This window comes from Stegodyphus dumicola, chromosome 1, assembly GCF_044657685.1.
Source record: "Stegodyphus dumicola isolate Sdum_Otavi_A_Nest chromosome 1, ASM4465768v1".
NCBI classification, from domain to species: Eukaryota; Metazoa; Arthropoda; class Arachnida; order Araneae; family Eresidae; genus Stegodyphus; species Stegodyphus dumicola.
Window position 1 is genome coordinate 74,552,478 of NC_140768.1, and position 16,810 is coordinate 74,569,287.

At 34.2% G+C, this 16,810-nt stretch overlaps 1 protein-coding gene across 3 annotated transcripts in view; it reads right to left on the reverse strand.

Moving 5' to 3' along the window:
* LOC118184437 (laminin subunit alpha lam-3-like) overlaps positions 1-16,810 on the reverse strand; it is a 358,990-nt gene that overhangs the window by 199,241 nt on the left and 142,939 nt on the right. For 2 of the 3 annotated variants that reach the window (XM_085816260.1, XM_085816249.1), the window contains exon 1: positions 6,972-7,754. The exons of the other annotated variant lie outside the window; for it this stretch is intronic. In XM_085816260.1, the coding sequence (XP_085672386.1) occupies positions 6,972-7,170 (199 nt within the window). In that variant the 5' untranslated portion in view covers positions 7,171-7,754. Of the gene's footprint in view, positions 1-6,971; positions 7,755-16,810 lie in introns of those variants that run through there. 3 annotated transcript variants of the gene reach the window in all.

Here is a 16,810-nt window from a genome sequence, read left to right on the forward strand (position 1 = left end):
GACATTTTCTGCCATTTCGTAAATTTAGACTATATTTTGACCTGAACTAGTCATTTGTCTGGCGATTTTCAGTTTAAAATAATTTATTCTATAAATACTTTGAGCCCATTACATAGTCGATCACATTTTCCATGTTTTCTCACATAAACTTCGTCGATATACCTCGTTGATAGACGAGTTCAGAATATTCTTTCACTGCTGTACAGAAATACATAAAGAAAAGGAAAAGCAAATAGTCCTACACTTCATATATTTCCAAAGAAAAATTATGCCTTCTAACTGCTAAACCAAATACAGCCGATTCTGACTGGAAGAAACATACATGGAATACAGTAACAGGAAACTGATGACCTTGTTATTTATTATACAGCATGATATACAAGAATTAAGTGTGTAGAGTTATTAGGATTTTTGAAGCAGGAAACATGAAAAATGAGCAATGCCCTCGCCGGTACTCGAACCTAGAACTCTCAAATACGCGCCAAGTGTGCTACCGGTACATCACGAACGCACGCAGAAAGGAAAAAGAGAATACTTTTTATACTCTCCTTTTAAAGAGCGACTGGGGATTAGGGCACTCAGTCGTCAAATCCTGGTGGTAAAGAATCATCATCCACCACCTTTCTTAAATCATTAGGTTATTTTAAATCAGGAGACGTGAAAAATGAGCATCGCCGGGACTCGAACCTGGACCTCTCGAATACGCGCTGAGTGTGCTACCGCTACACCCCGAAGGCATGCAGAAAGGAGAAAGAAAATGCCTGTCAGTCTGTGAGTAGTTGGTAAATATTCTTTAATAAATAAAATACAGTACTGAGTTTATTATATGAAGTATATAGAAAAGGTGCATAAATACCGTGCAAAAAGTTAGATGCAAAAGGAATAGCTAGAAGGCTCTACAAGATTATCCACTTCGTCGAAACTGTATCACAACTGTCCTAACCAAAATGCAGTGAACCCTCTCTTGGGATCAATTCCTTGAGATGGCCATCTACGGAAACGAACAGTATTTCTAAGAATATGAATAAATACCGTTATTAAACACCTGATCATTAAGACAACCACCTCAAGGAAGAAGAAGACCTGAATCTTCTCTAAGATGACCATTCATATGGAACCTTGAATGGTCATCTTAGAGAAGATTCTCAGTATTTCTCTAGTATTTTAAACTGTGTTTTTAATACACTAGAACATTAAAACCAGCACAGAAGGCAGCTTATTTCATTGATTAATTTTCACTGATTTAAGAAACTCTAAATGATTAATCAGTTTTACGAAGCTTTAACGAATATTCAAAGTAAAAGACTGTTTCAACAATTTCTAGTTAAAAGTTTTTAGCTGTAATATTTGCTGAATATAAATGTTATGAATTCCTGATTATAACTTTATATGAACACTGATGTTTCCAATAAGTTACAATTCCATAAAATTACAACTCAGTGAACCCTCTTTAAGATGACCACCTACGCTATATGCTCTGCATCTGTTATTTTTTAACGACTGTAATTATTTAATAACTTTTTTTAAATGATACGAATGGCATGTTTTTCAAGCAAAGTTCTCAAAAATTACAGTCTTTTTATTATCAAATCTGGAGATTTCCGAGTACAGTGAACCCCATCTAAGATGATCACGTACGATTAAAAATGACTTCCGTTTTCTGTAGGATGGTCGTCTTAAAAAATGTTTATTTATTTTCTCAGAAATACCTATCACTTTTAGAGAGGGTCTTTTTGAGATGGTAATTGTAATGAGACTCAGTGTTTACTTCAATTTTCTGGAGGGAGGGAAGATGGAACTTAATTATTTACAATCCGTATTATACTAACAAAGATTTAACGCTAAAATTAAATTTTTTGTTTAAAAACTTACGCATATCGTCAATGACTCCCAACAAGTTCTTAAATAAAATGGCATTACTTAGTACTTCCAGCAGTAACAAACATGGATTAAAAATTAAATTCCATTATAATTCAAACCTTTATTATAACATAGAGTATATTAATGGTTTTGCCCTATTGTCGCTAATGTAAATCTTCAGTGGACAATGTTAAGACATGTGTTCGGTAGTTTGTTTATTAGGTTAGACAGTGTTCAGTAGATTAGACGGTTAGTTCAGCAGGTTGACTTCTCATATTTTCCATTTTAAGACGGGCCTATCAGAAAATAAAACTTAGTAGGCACTTACAACTTGTAGACATCACATATATACACAGATATACGAGTATGGATATAGAATATTTTTTGATTGCTTAAACAGATTTTTTTTTTTATTATTATTTTTTATTTTAAGCATGCACATGGAAAAAACTGAAACATTTTTGCGAGAACAAGAAGGTCAACATTCTTTTGTCTGCTCATGAGACGAGTCACGAGACTCCAAAATTAAATAAATAAATGAATCAAACAGCCGTCAACGACGATGGCCTTGTTAACTTTTATCATAATTTACTTCCGACTTTTCTTAGGATGTGCAGGCGAGCTTTAGTAAATTAAAATTGACAAGTCTGAGATTTGCACTTCAAAAAATAACATTCCTACCGCGATCTACAGAATTCACAATTTATCCTCTTCATTCTCCTTTCATTCTTCTTGCGTTTGTAAATGAATTACAAATCAACCCTCTCGTGACAGCCATCACATGTAAACAACACATCTGAAAGTATTTCAGAGCAAATTCTAAACATCGGCATTTAGCATCACTTCTCTACGATGACTAATTCCACAGAGGATCAAAATGATTTGGAACCCTGGGTGGTCGTCTTACAAACGGTTCACTGTATTTATCATTCCTATTTGTATACGTTTCAAAAATTTTGTTGAGAACAGATGAAATTTAAGACTTATGGAAAATATAATCTAATTTAAAAATAATAAAACATTTAATCTAAGAACAACGGAAACGTAAAACTAACCTTGTATTATTGATGAAGGAATTACAATAATTTAATAATGTTGTAGAGTCATTGGATATTTTTTGGAAGCAGGAATAATGAAAAATGAACAACACCTTCAGGAATCAAACCACGGACCTCTGGAATACGCTCCCAGCGTGCAGACCAGCCCTCCACGAAAGCATGCCAAGAAGGCAGGAGAAATACCTTATATACTCCCCCTTTTAAAGGGCGACTGGGGTTTATAGGTGACCCAATCGCCAAATCCTGGGTGTGGAGAATCATCATCCACGACCCTTTTAGTTCGGGCGCCACTGTAGAGACATTAGGTATTTTTGGAGCAAGAGAGATGAAAAATGAGCAACACTTTCGCTGGGTATGAAACCACGGACCTCTGGAATACGCGCCCAGCGTGCAGATCACCACACCACGAAGGCATGCCAAGAAGATGGGAGAAATACCTTATAATGTTAACAAAGAAAAAGTTCTGATTTAATATTGTTACTTATGAAACGGTAAAATCTCAAACACTAAGTGAACTGCCTTCGGCAACCATCTCATAGAGACGTCAAATCTGAAAAATGACCAGTATTTCTGAGAGTATAAATACAGTGGACTCTCTGATCGCGACGCGGTGACCACCTTCCTAAGGTAGCTACTTCTGAAAATGAGCAGCATTTGCGAGAATCTAAATAAACATCCACACTTAAACACGACATCTCGACTATAACCTCCACTATTGAACCGATGGTGAACCAAACATCATTTTAACTCAGGAAGGCAGAAAATCGGGACATTTTGGATAGATATACGACTCTTTCACAACTCCATGTTTTGACATATATATAGCGTTATTAATGGATTACATGTACAACACAGCCATATTGTTTTTTAAAAAATCCGTAAGCTATATAAAATATTTCATAGAATTTTGAATAACGCTGGCTTCTATGATAAAAATGTAATGCATCAAAAGTAAATGACTTCAAATAAGGAGTTACAGAGATTTTATTATCTGGACATCGAATATCCACATGACTTGGTTATTTATCTGAACTCGTTAAAACTAGCTTATGTAGATGCTACTGAAGACTCCAGGTAAAGTCTGAATGTAAGTTACAGCTGAAGTGAAATTCTTCAAAATCTTCTGATCGCTCATCCCCTAATATTCCACAATTTAATTCTCGTACCTCTAACACTTCTCATAATCACTACTTGTCTGTAATAGCCTGGATTCTGCCTCTTCTTTTCCTATCCTACATAAGTTTTTAGATCTGAAGGGGAAATAATCCTTCCTGTAGCCAGTACATTCCTAATTATGTTACATAATTGCAAAAGAATTGCATTTTGAAGCGAAAACAAATATGGGGGGAGGGGAAGATAAATCAGCCAAGCAAGTTAGCAGCGATTCATAACGCGGAAAAATCAACAGTTACGGGCATTATAATTTTCTTTTTCATTTTAACGAAAACATAACGCGCTTAATGCTAAAATATAAATATCTGTTTATTTACAATCAAATAATGCAAATCAGAATCCTATATTCTTGTAAGCACATTCAATAAAAATTAAAAAACTTGGAAAGCAAATAAAAGTGATGATTTAATAAAAGTGGGGTAAAACTAGTCAGTGAAATTCTTATTGAAATATCAGAAAAGAAAATTACATAAAATATAACGGTTAACTTTTTAGTGACATATAAAAAAAGAAGGCCAATTTTCAATGCTACTTAAAAAGCTTTAACTAATAATACGCGTCCACAAAAATACAGTAAGAACTTCTTGTTCAAATAATTTATAATCAAAACAATAATTAAATCAACCATTATTCCACACCACTGCTGAAATTTATCAATGGAACTGCAGTACTAAACATATTCATTAATTTTTCATTTTGAAGTTTGTCAAGGCAAAATTCTTCACCTTTATATTATACATTTAAATAAAGAAATTCTGAAATTCAATTGTATTACAGTGCGCTTTTGTAGGTGGGGAGGAAAAAGGAAATTTCAAAATTTAAATGTTGTAATGCAAAGAATCCTCTCTTGCGACCTCTCCCTGACATAACACCACCTCTGAAAGCGATTAAGTTTTGTTAAGTCGTTTTAGGGAGGTGCTCGTCTTCAATATATTTAAACCATTTGCCGATATACAGAACGATATCAGTTACATTATCACTGAAAGGCAACTTATTCATAAGTCTGTGGGAAACTCCGTCAAAGTCAACATCTATGGTTCTTAGTTATAATACCATAATTGAATTGTTTCTGTATCATTCCAATTTTAGTATATGTACTACCAAAGCAAGTACAATCGCTGCCGAATACAAAATACAATTAACCCTAAGATGATATCCACGGTTCCGTATGGTTTTGGTCTTCTAGACATATGCGAGAATGTGTCTTGTCTTAGACATATGCGAGAATCGGTTGTCATGAGAACGTCACTATATATTCTATGTTAATATTGTCAAATTCTACCTGTAAGTTTAAAATAAAGATTCTGTTTCTCAACACTTTGAATATGCTATTTTGGATAAGTTGTATTTAAGATGTCAACATCATTACAGTAACAAAAGATTTAATTGAAAGCGAACAGATGCTCGCCTACTTGAAATAAAATTTTGTTATAAAATAAACAAAATTGCTGCTACTCGTACATGCCAGTATTTATGAGCGCAATTAATAATTATAGGCACATCAATCTGCAAAATTAATTACAGTAAAAGTTTCTGTATAGATTCGAATAAAATTTAGTCTGGTTAATTTACTTTGCTTAAATTTCCATTACTTTTTCTTCATGAAAATTTCTTGTAAACTTATTTTATTTAAAATTTGCTTTATTTATATAATTTTATGTAATGTTTGACTACGTTTATTCTTCTTATACACTTGTGGTAATTCCATTACGTAAAGGATAGCCGATAATATCTGCATATTTGTACATAAAATCTATTTTTAAATTATTAGTGCATTTTCACACTGCATCTTCACAAGACATATATTGGGCGACTTTTCTTGATGGAATCAACATTACCGAGACGCGAATTTTATCTGATAAATTTTCACACATTTTAGCAATTATCTGAAATTTTCGCAAATATAATTTTTTTAAAATTCTATACATATTTTAATGTTATATTATTCTGACTTTTTTTAAATGTTATAGTTATTTCAATGCTATATTAGTTTTGATCATTCTCATGCTATCTTCTGTTAGAATTTCATTCTGTAAAGTAATCCTGTTTTAGAACCCAGTCCAGAATTAACCGAAGTTTTACTGGATTTTTGGAATACGAGAAAAAAAATCGCATACCACGAGGTTACACGAAACTGCTCTGTGTTGTATACCAATGCGAAAACAATTCGATACCAAATGATCCTTTTCTAAAATGTGTACTTCTTAATGAACAGAAACTGTATACGAATAAAAAATTCGGCATAGAAACACCGTCCAGTTTAATGGTAACTGTAATGTAAAATAATAATTTTGAATAAGTGTAGAGAATGTAATTGATAAATTAATTGGCAAAGTAAATTTCAATTAAAAATTTGTATAATATTTGTAATATGGTTTCATTCCCATCTGACGCCTGACCCCCCTGAAATATTAATAAAAAATGTAATACCTCAAAATTTTTCACGAAATGTTTAGCGGAATGCTAAAGTTTTGTTATACCATGCGGCCGGCCTGCGAATTTTGGCTTTTTCTCCCGCGATAAAATTCCTGAGTTGATAATACTTATTACAGTAACATCCTTTATAAATTATCAACAGTTATGCGAGATATATTTCATAAAACAGAAAATAAAAAACATCAGCATGAACATAAACGACCATTTTTTTTAATAGTTATATGAGACTGTACTTTAAAAAACAGGAAAATATCAAAAAGAATGTAAATGGCCAATTATTACCAATAATGAAAGAAGGCTGTTTCTATTCTGCTTGATTTACAACTCGAAATTGTGAACTTTGTTTTAAATAGAGAGCAGAAAAGACATGGGCACAAAAGGAAGATTGTAATGGGACCATAAAATTCAAATATTAACTGAGTGACTTTATTTCAACGGACTTACCAGGATCATAATCCAGTGACCAGTAATTGTAAAATCTTTCATAGAACGTCCGATTGTTGTACGGTCCTTTAATACTTGTCATCATGGCACTTGCTTCTTGGCATAGGCCCATAATCACTATAACACCGAACAATGTTACATACACTTTCAGAGTTTTCTGAAAAAGCTCAAATCTACAAAGAGAAATTTCACCGCACATCGTTGATCCGAATTCCGCGCTTCAGACCGAAGTAAATTTTAAGATTATGCACATATTGTAAAAATTTGAATAAGCGTCAAGCAATCGTTGTGATTTAAAGAGAAAAAGAATTACGAAAGTTTTTGCGAAGTGACATAAACTTCAGATACGGAATACTTGATGTAATACTTGTTTTGATATGGAAACTACTTTCAAAACTTGTTTTCCTACTCGTGATTTTAGTTGTAATAAATAATGATGAATACAGCTAACACTAACTGAACAATAAATTAAGAAAATACATCAGAGAATATTAGTAATTTTACAAAATCGGAAAGCAACTCAAAAATATACTTTTTCTTCTGCATAAACAGCAACTAAATACTATTAGCATGTATTGCAAACAAGGCAATATTCTTCAACTAGCCAATAACTTTGTTGCGGTAATTTTCTCCGAACAACATGTTAAATACATCAGCAACGCAAACTGACCACACACCAAGAACTGGAGCAAGCATTGCGCAGCAAGTTCTGCGAGGAGGGAACGATTGTTGAATGGACGATACGCAAGGTTCCGCCACTGTCAACGTCCTGTGAAATAGTAGAAAAGTGCAACAAGTGTGGATGCACGCGAGAAAAAAAGAACAGACTGGCGGGAAAACTGGTTAAGCGCTTTCCTCTTTCTTTCAAGTGGCTACTTTAGATTGCAAAAGGAAAGCGCACCAATAGGGATTTCTACAGTTCCTTTTTCCCTGTGCCTTAGAATAATTTATTTCATTTTTTGCTTCGAAACTCAACTTTTTTTTTAAACTCCTTTCAGAATTAGATGCAAGATGTCAAATCTTAAGAAGTGTTTGTTGGAACCCAAAAATCTTCAAAAAAATGGTGATTTCGGATTTTTACATTTTCAAATTCTCTATACTTTCATCTTTCTAAAAATACCATTCTTTAATCTCTATGAAAATTAGAACTGTAAAAAATCTAGTTTTAATTTGTCATCGAATGCTTTGATAAGAGAGGAATTTTACATAAAAACGCGTTTTTCTCCAAACGTGATTTTTTTATACTCGATGTACCTTTTCTCAGGAACTACTGCTGACAAAAATTTTTATGGCTTATTTATTAGGTTTCCTAATATTTACTGAAATCAGCTTTTTGCGATAAACTAAGAAAAAAATTTAAAAATTTTCTTGTGTGAGAAAAGTTTTAAATTTTAATATGCCTAACAAAATTTTCTGTAAATTACTCTAAAATTCAAAATGTTTCAAAAGCTCATTTCAGTATAATCAAATAGGTATACTTTAATTACACAAAAAATTTCAAGCGTGTATTTACAGCAAATTTTGAGAAAAGCTACATCGAAAATGGTCAATTTGTCGGTATAGGGGTTTCTGACACCGCTTAAATGTAGTAAAAAATAATGAAATAATTTAAAATTTAATGCAAAAAACAGTTTTTTTTTTCGTTTGTCAGTATGTTTTGCAGTTCTAGTTATTTTAGTTTTTTTAGCATGCAAATAGCAATTAATACAGAACAAACTAATTAGCTATCAATAATTCGGTGGTCTTTGATCAGAACGTTTCAGTTGATAAATTCATATAAAATCCGCTTTTCGTTTTAATCTTTGGTGTTTGAATATGTCTAAGTAATAAATACTTTCAGAATACTTCAAATAAGGTATTCTGCCTATTCATGCAGTTATCCTTGAATTCTATTGTCTTCGGAATGGCCCGACCCACGCTAAAAGAGAACCAGAAAGTTATTTTCACCAAGGTTAGTAATAAATGCAATTAAATTTAAAATTCACGGCTTGGAAGTAATGCAGATTTAAGACCTTCGAACATTAGGAATATAACTGATGGCTGTGACAGAAAGAATGCTGTTAATTTCATCCATTTTTTATCAGATTTTTCAAATCATATATGAAGTTTAGTATAACTTTTATTATTTTAGTCTTTTTTTTACCATGATATAATTTGTCGTATAGGTCCGATTTTGACATTAAAACATTTCATTCCTAACACTTATCCTACTACATTCTTTTACACTTTACATTAATTTTACCACTGACTGTCTGCCCAGCTGGTAACGTGAAACAAATCCGTGTTGAAATGGCGCCACGACAATTAGTTCATTTCTATTTCTGATATCAATGCAATTGGTTGAGTCTATTTCTTAGTTTACGTTTCAATATATGCATGCGTGCAAAACCGCATGCATGCATAAATAATAATCATGAAATTTAATAATAATCATGAAATTTTTTTCAAGTTAACATTTTTTAAACTTGAAATTTGTTGATTTTTATTAATAATTAACTTTAGATTAAAATGTTATTAACACCATAGTAAGTTAATTAATCATTTTAACAATAAAAAAATAAAGAACCGAAAAAAAAAAGAGAGAAAGAAACATTTGAACCCCATAAAGAAATAAACAATTTAATTTTGGCTTCTTCTGAAAATGCTTATACAGGAAAATTGTGAATAAAATGTAAAATATTTCAAGGAAAAGCTACAAATTATTCAAATTCAATGCAAGTAGCGGTTGTTTAGAAGAATTATACCGTATTAGTTTTAAAAATTTGGGTGGTGAAAGTGAACCGATATCAGACCGAAAATATATATGAATCTGCTTGCAATGTTGATAAGAATTTCTTCATTATTGACCGTTATTCAAAAATCACTGATAATCATTGGTAAATTTTAATGCCCTTGGTACTTTAAAAAAAAGGGGGAAGGAAAAAGAAAGATAATGGCGATGTTTAATGAGCTCTTTAGAGGAAAAAGAGCTGTCATCAATAATAAAGAAATTCTTCAACCAAGAAGTTTTAAAAATGAAACATATTTGTGCTTGAAGGAGAATGACACGCATATCATATGTCCTGTCCAAGTAAATAAAAATTTAGACAAGACTTTATAAGGTATTTTCTCACTTCTTTCCGCATACTTTCGCGTTGTAATTGGAAGCACACTCGACACGTATTCGAGAGGTCCGGGGTTCGGGCCCCGGAGAGGGCATCATTTTCCTTGTCTCCTGATCACTTCCCCCCCCAAAAAAAAAAAACTAATGACGCTACAACTTACTAAATAAACTGAAAGGTTAATTCAAAAATACAATTTTAAAAAAGAAAGCAAAAAGATAACAATAAGCAACGCTGAATTAGTGTTTTCTCCTATTATAATACAACTAGTTAATCACAACCTTTATATCCTAGAATTACTGAGTTATTTTAACTTCACTATGAACATCATATAATGACTACTTATTAATTTAGCAGAAAATGTGGACGAACTGATTCAGAAAATTTCTACAGCGGGTGTAGTTGATTATAAGCTAAAAAATTCATCGAATAATTCGGATAAGAATATAACAATTTGCAGATAGTGATATAAGTTACTTTGAAAATGAAAGTACAAATAAAGTAGAGCAAATTAAAAACATATACAGATGAGGTACATCGGCAGCTAACATCGTTCTGAATTTGAAAGACAGTTAAGAATTTCAAAATGATGTCTTTCGCATTCTTAATATGCATGTCAATGCCTCTACGTTTAAAGAAAAAGAGAAAAAATATTGCAGGAAAATGAAGAAATCCAAGCCATTTCTTTAATGAAGCTTTAAAATGTGCTAAAACGATAAGAACGTAATCTAGCCAATAAACATGGTGGATTTATTTTACGATGTTCAAACTGTTTTAGGACAGGAAATACTTACCTGAAAGAGAAAATTAAGTAGACAGATTTCGTTGTACACATATTTTAACAAGCAGCAAGCATTTATGAAGTTATTATCAACATATACTACGCAAGATGCTTTACAACTTTTTTCCTTTATACATAACATCCGTTTTCCATAGCATAAAATATTATTCACTTAAAATTCAGAAAATTATTTCTTTTGAACCCTCTAGTAAAGACCACTTCTGAAAGCTAACAGTATCTCCCCTATTTAAGTGACATCTCCACAAAAACTGCTATTTAGAATCATAAGTGATCCTTTTACAGAATATCTGTAGTACATTTTGTTACTTTTATTTCACTGCTATATTACCCTTTTTATTCTCTTGTAATTAATTTGCGATTCGGTCAATAGTACACTTTTAATAAAACACTGAGTCATTAGTCATCATTTTTTTTTTTTTATGCTGGAGAGGTGAAAAATGTGCAATGCCCCTACCGCGACTCGAACCTGAACCTCTCGAATAAGCGCCAAGTGCACTACCGTTACACCACGAAGGAATGCTGGAAGGAGTGAGAAAATACCTAATATACTCCTCCTTTTAAAGGGCGACTAGGGATTTGTGGTGACGAATTATTGTCCACCACCTTTTTAGTTCGGGCGCCACTGTAGTGTCATTAGGTTAAATTTCGAAGCAATAGCCATGAAAAATGTGGTTTGCCGGGACTCAAACCTTGACCTTTCGATTACGCGCCGAGTGTGTGGCACTACGAAGGCATGCTGGAAGGAGGAAGAAAATACCTTAATAAATGTACCGCCCTTTTACTTCAATATTTCAATTTCAGCTGCTAATAGCCTTGGATAAGAAAACGTCAGTGTGCAGATCAATATCCTCCATCACCGAATATCATGTTCTCTAGGGTAACCAAACCACCTTCATAGAAAAAAAAAAAAGTTGTCGTCTCGGGCGTATTTGACTGTACGCAGAAAATGAATGAAATTCAGTATTCATATTTTTCTGAAAAGTAAATTATTGCATGGCTTTCAAATTTCAGAGATTTATTTAACTGATCAAAATTCTTCTCGTGCGGTTCAGATTTACACCAACGAAAATCAGAAGAGATAAAATATTATTAAAATTTCAGTGTATTAATATTTCTTACTTTCGATACTAATACTACAGTTCGCTTCCTTTAACATGCTTTCCCTAGCGTCTAAGTATAGTTTTATAATTTAGCGGTGTGTAATCTTAACACAGTTTTAATTGAATTAAAATCAGCTTCCAAGTTTAAAATTACTGTAATTAAGAAATGAACATCAGCACATTAGAAAAGAGAAATTTAATGAATTTAGGTAGAAATTCCATTTTTACGACAAGTATACAAATACAAAATATTTTCTTCGTGGAAGTTCTACTGCATATTTTCGAAATCGCGCTTTTTAGGTCAAGGGGTATTTTTACGTCGTTAATCAATGAATGAAGCCGACATGGCGACAGATATCCGCCACTTTCCGTTGCGCCAGCGGAAGCGACCTCTATTGATAAACCTCAATGTTACGTTTATTTCACTTTCTTTCTCTGTCTCTATTCAATCAGTAGTAAATAAAGTTACTCTTTTTATAATTTTTTCATTAAAAAAATAGCTGTTTTTCCATTGAATGATAGTCGAAGAATTTAATTCAAAAATAAAGAGGAAGAAGAGTAGTGTTTTTAATCAAGCTCAGCAAGATGCATTGACTGAATGAATGCTTATACTGATTATACAAGGATAGGAAATCTCGGTAAATGTTTCTTTCATAAGTTGGAAAGCAAAGTCTAAAAGCTGTTTTTAAGATACAGTATTTAATGAGTTAAACGTCCAAAAGACAAATTTGCATATAATTAGAAACTGAACTTTTGGCTTTCATATATAAAATGTGATTTGTTTTGGAAGAGGAAGGGATAACACCTCTCGTCATTTCATTCGTTAAAACTTAAAATAACAATTTCTCTTTTCATCGGGAATCAGAAATTACTTTGAGGAACAATTAACCGCAACTTTTAACACCAAACCCTATGATTTCAGCGTCCTGAAACCTTTCAAGGCAACCACTTCTCTGAGAAGACCTGTGAAACCTGGGTTTGCCAATTTAATTTGCTCCTGAAGGTCGTTAGTTAACCGAAATGCTCGTAAACCGAAACAATTTTCCCCATAAAAATTTAGGTTATAAGGTATTTTCTCCCTCCTTCCAGCATGCTTTCCTGGTGCGAAGGTACTTGGCGCGTATTCGAGAGGTTTTGCTTCGAGTCCCGAGGAGAGCATTGCCCATTTTTCAAGTCTCCTGTTTCACAAAGAAAAAAAAATACTAAATGATTCTACAAGGTAAAATGAATTAAATTGTTCGTGGACCATTGGTGATTGTTTATATAAACCTCACAACAGTACACTTTTGTTAAACAACAGTGCATAAATTCATGACCTCAAATCAATGGAAATCAGGAAGTATAAAACAAATAACAAAAAAAAAGGGGGGGGCGGGGGATAAGCACAATATTTAAACAGATAAAATAGGCGAAACCTAAATTTAAATTTTAATATAGGAAAAGAGAGTAGACGTATAATATAATTAGTAGGATGGCATTGTTCAAATGGTGAAATTTCTATTCATAAAAACATCGGTCTTTATTAGGCATCTTATTTTGTCCTTTCTTTGTCTCAAAGCGCCACTCGACTCTGCTGGCTTGTATGTTTAGTCTCATTGGTCTGTTTCGTTTAAAATTTGTCGAATGCGATTTCTTGTTACCAACATTTTAAAAATGTTTCTAAAGTGAGACATAGCATTGCCCCTGAAAAAGCTCACGTTGTTAGTTAGTAACTTCTTCATCAGAACTACAGTGGATGGACAAAAATATGGAAACACCTTGTGAAATGCATGTTTGAAAAGAAGGATTGATTTTAATGAAATATGTAAGTGGCGCTGGCATTTTTGACTACTGACGCCACCTATACAACTTCGTAAATGTGCTAAATAGTTCAGTTGTTGTCGGAGTACTGTTATGTGAGGTTGTCATTGCATTATGTCAGAGTTAACAGACTTCGAACGTGGGCAAATTGTTGGAGCACGTATGGTAGGTGCTTCCGTTAGCAAGGTAGCCGAGGTGTTTAGTGTTTCAAGAGGTACTGTATCGAAGATTTATTCAACATATTTGAAAAGCGGAAAAACATCATCTGCTAAATCACAGCGCGGACGAAAGTGTGTCCCGAGTGATCGTGACAGACGATCATTAAGGGCAATTGTGACGAAAAATAAGAAGACCACAGCTGCAAAAGTTACTGCTGAAATGAATGTTGTGTTACCGAACCCTGTGAGTACCAAAACAATTAGAAGAGAGCTACATAAACAGGGAATTGCTGGCCGTGCTGCAATTGAGAAGCCACTCATCAGTGATGCTAATGCCCGTAACAAAAAAGGTGGTGTTTAAGTCATAAAGCATGGACTACAGAGCAGTGGAAGCAAGTAATATGGTCTGATGAGTCTTCTTTCACATTGTTTCCCACTTCTGGCCGAGTTTACGTCTGGAGAACGCCATTTCAAGCCTATAATACAGACTGCTTGTTGCCAAGAGTGAAACATGGCGAGGGTTCTGTTATGGTTTGGGCAGCCATATCGTGGTTCTCTGCTAGCCCCATGATAACAGTGTCAGGGCACATGACTGCCAAGACTTATGTGAACATTTTGGCCGATCAAGTTCATTCCATGGTACAAACTTTGTTCTCCGATGGTGATGGTGTCTTCCAAGACTACAAAGCCCCTGTTCACACAGCTCACATTGTCCAGGACTGGTTTTCTGAGCACGAGTATGAGTTGTCCCATCTCCCCTGGCCACCACAGTCACCAGACCTGAATATTATCGAACCTTTGTGGTCTACATTGGAACGGAAAGTGCGTTCTCGTTATCCACCGCCAACATCGTTATCTGAACTTGCCACCGTTTTGCAGGAAGAATGGGATAATATTCCCTTTGCAAACATACAGGAACTGTATTTATCCATTCCGAGAAGACTGCAAGCTGTTTTGGATGCCAAAGGGTTTCCTACACCATATTAAGCAAAGAAACATGTTTTTTTAAAGGTGTTTCCATATTTTTGTCCAACCCCTGTATATCGTTAATTGATACCATGCATCTTACCCCATTTTTCATAAATTTCGCGGATCAGAGAACTAGGATAATTTCTTTAGTCCTCTTCTTCTGAAGACACGTTTTTTCATAACTGATGTTTAGTGTTTCCGAAATTACCACAGAGTTTTTTTTTCCCAGCTCATTTTTACGGTTCTCTACTAATCTCTCCGCGTCTTCAAGGTTAACTTCTTAGTCCATGGTTTTTCTTGGAAAGACATAACATAATAAGTCCTAAATACCTTATAGAGCCATATCGGGTTTATTTCGAAGCAGGAAACGTGAAAATTGAGCAATGTCCTCTACAGCGTTCAGACTCCGGACCTTCCGACTGTCAGCCGGACGTGTTTCCAAATACACCAAAAGGCACATGAAGGGAGAAAATGACTTACTTTCTTCCCCACTTAAAGAGCGACTCTGAAAGAGAGAACCCAGTTGCTAAATTCTGGTGGTGATGAATTATCAGTCACCACGTTTTAGTTCGAGAGCCACTTACAGTTTTTATATATATTTTTTATAAATTCTAGAAAATGAAGAATCAGATGTCCTCGCCGGGATTCAAACTCCGGACCTTCTTATGCCAGGAGAATGTGCTTAATTATACCACGAAGACACGCCGTAAGGAGGAAGTACAATAACTTACATTTTTCCCATTATAGGGCGACTGGAAGGCGGGGATACCAACCGCGAAATTATGGCAGTGACGAATTATCGCCCACTGTATTTTAGTTCAGGTGCTCTTGTCATCACGCTTAATTAGAAGCAGGAAACGTGAAAAAGAGGAATTATCTCTCCGGGATTCAAAATCTGGACCTCCCGATTACCAGTTGGCCATGCTTTCAATTACATCACGATAGTACGCGGTAAGATGGGAGGAAATACTTTACCTAAGCGCTCAAAATCTCTGCCTGCAACCTAATGTGGCCATATTTTTCTCCAGGACGAATTCATGGTACTGTAAATCAGGCAACGGAAAATATTAAAATGTTTCCAGAAATCTCTGATTGTTAATAATTTAGAATAGGTTACCGCAAACCACTTTTGTATATCATATGTTGCCCACTTAGGTGTTCGTAACTCGACACATCGTTCATTACCCTCCATTTTTCTTCAAATTTGTTCATGAAGTAAATGATTCATAATCCGAGCTTTCAATCTATTCGGTATTTCTGAAAGGATAAACAAACATCAGTGTTGAATACCACTTGTCTAACTTAGATGACTTCCTTCACAGAAGACCGAAATCGTCGTTGAGATGGTTCACTATTCTCAATTTAATGTACGTACCATGTTCCACCTCTAAGATCCATCATTCTTCACAATTTTGGCCTTCTATGGAAGTGATCATCTCAGAGAGGTGAAGTCAAAACTAGCGTTTATTTATGTTCTAAGATATGAATGTCACTTTCTTGAATTCAAAAATTAAAAAACAAGTCGCATATTTGATGCATCAAACTTGGGCAATACCAAGGTGCGATGATAGTACAAGTGATTCATTTATAAGGAATATCTTTGTGATGCGGGGAAAAGAAATCCCTAATCGCAAACGCTCCTCTCACTAAGAGCCGGACCTGGCTCTTCTCAGACTATTAATCCTCATGGTTATGCACTTGACCTGTGTCGCATGAATGTGTCCCATTATCCGAAGCTTTTAAATGTAACGTCTTGCTGCCAATTGGTGGGCCTTGATCCTGTGTAATGGATCTTTCTGGTCCAAGTTGAAACCACTTGTAGTGGAGTGTCAGCCGCCACACGCCGAGTTTTTGATTAACCCAGTAGGTAGCCTACGAAGAGCGCAATGATTCATCCTGACTTTACGAA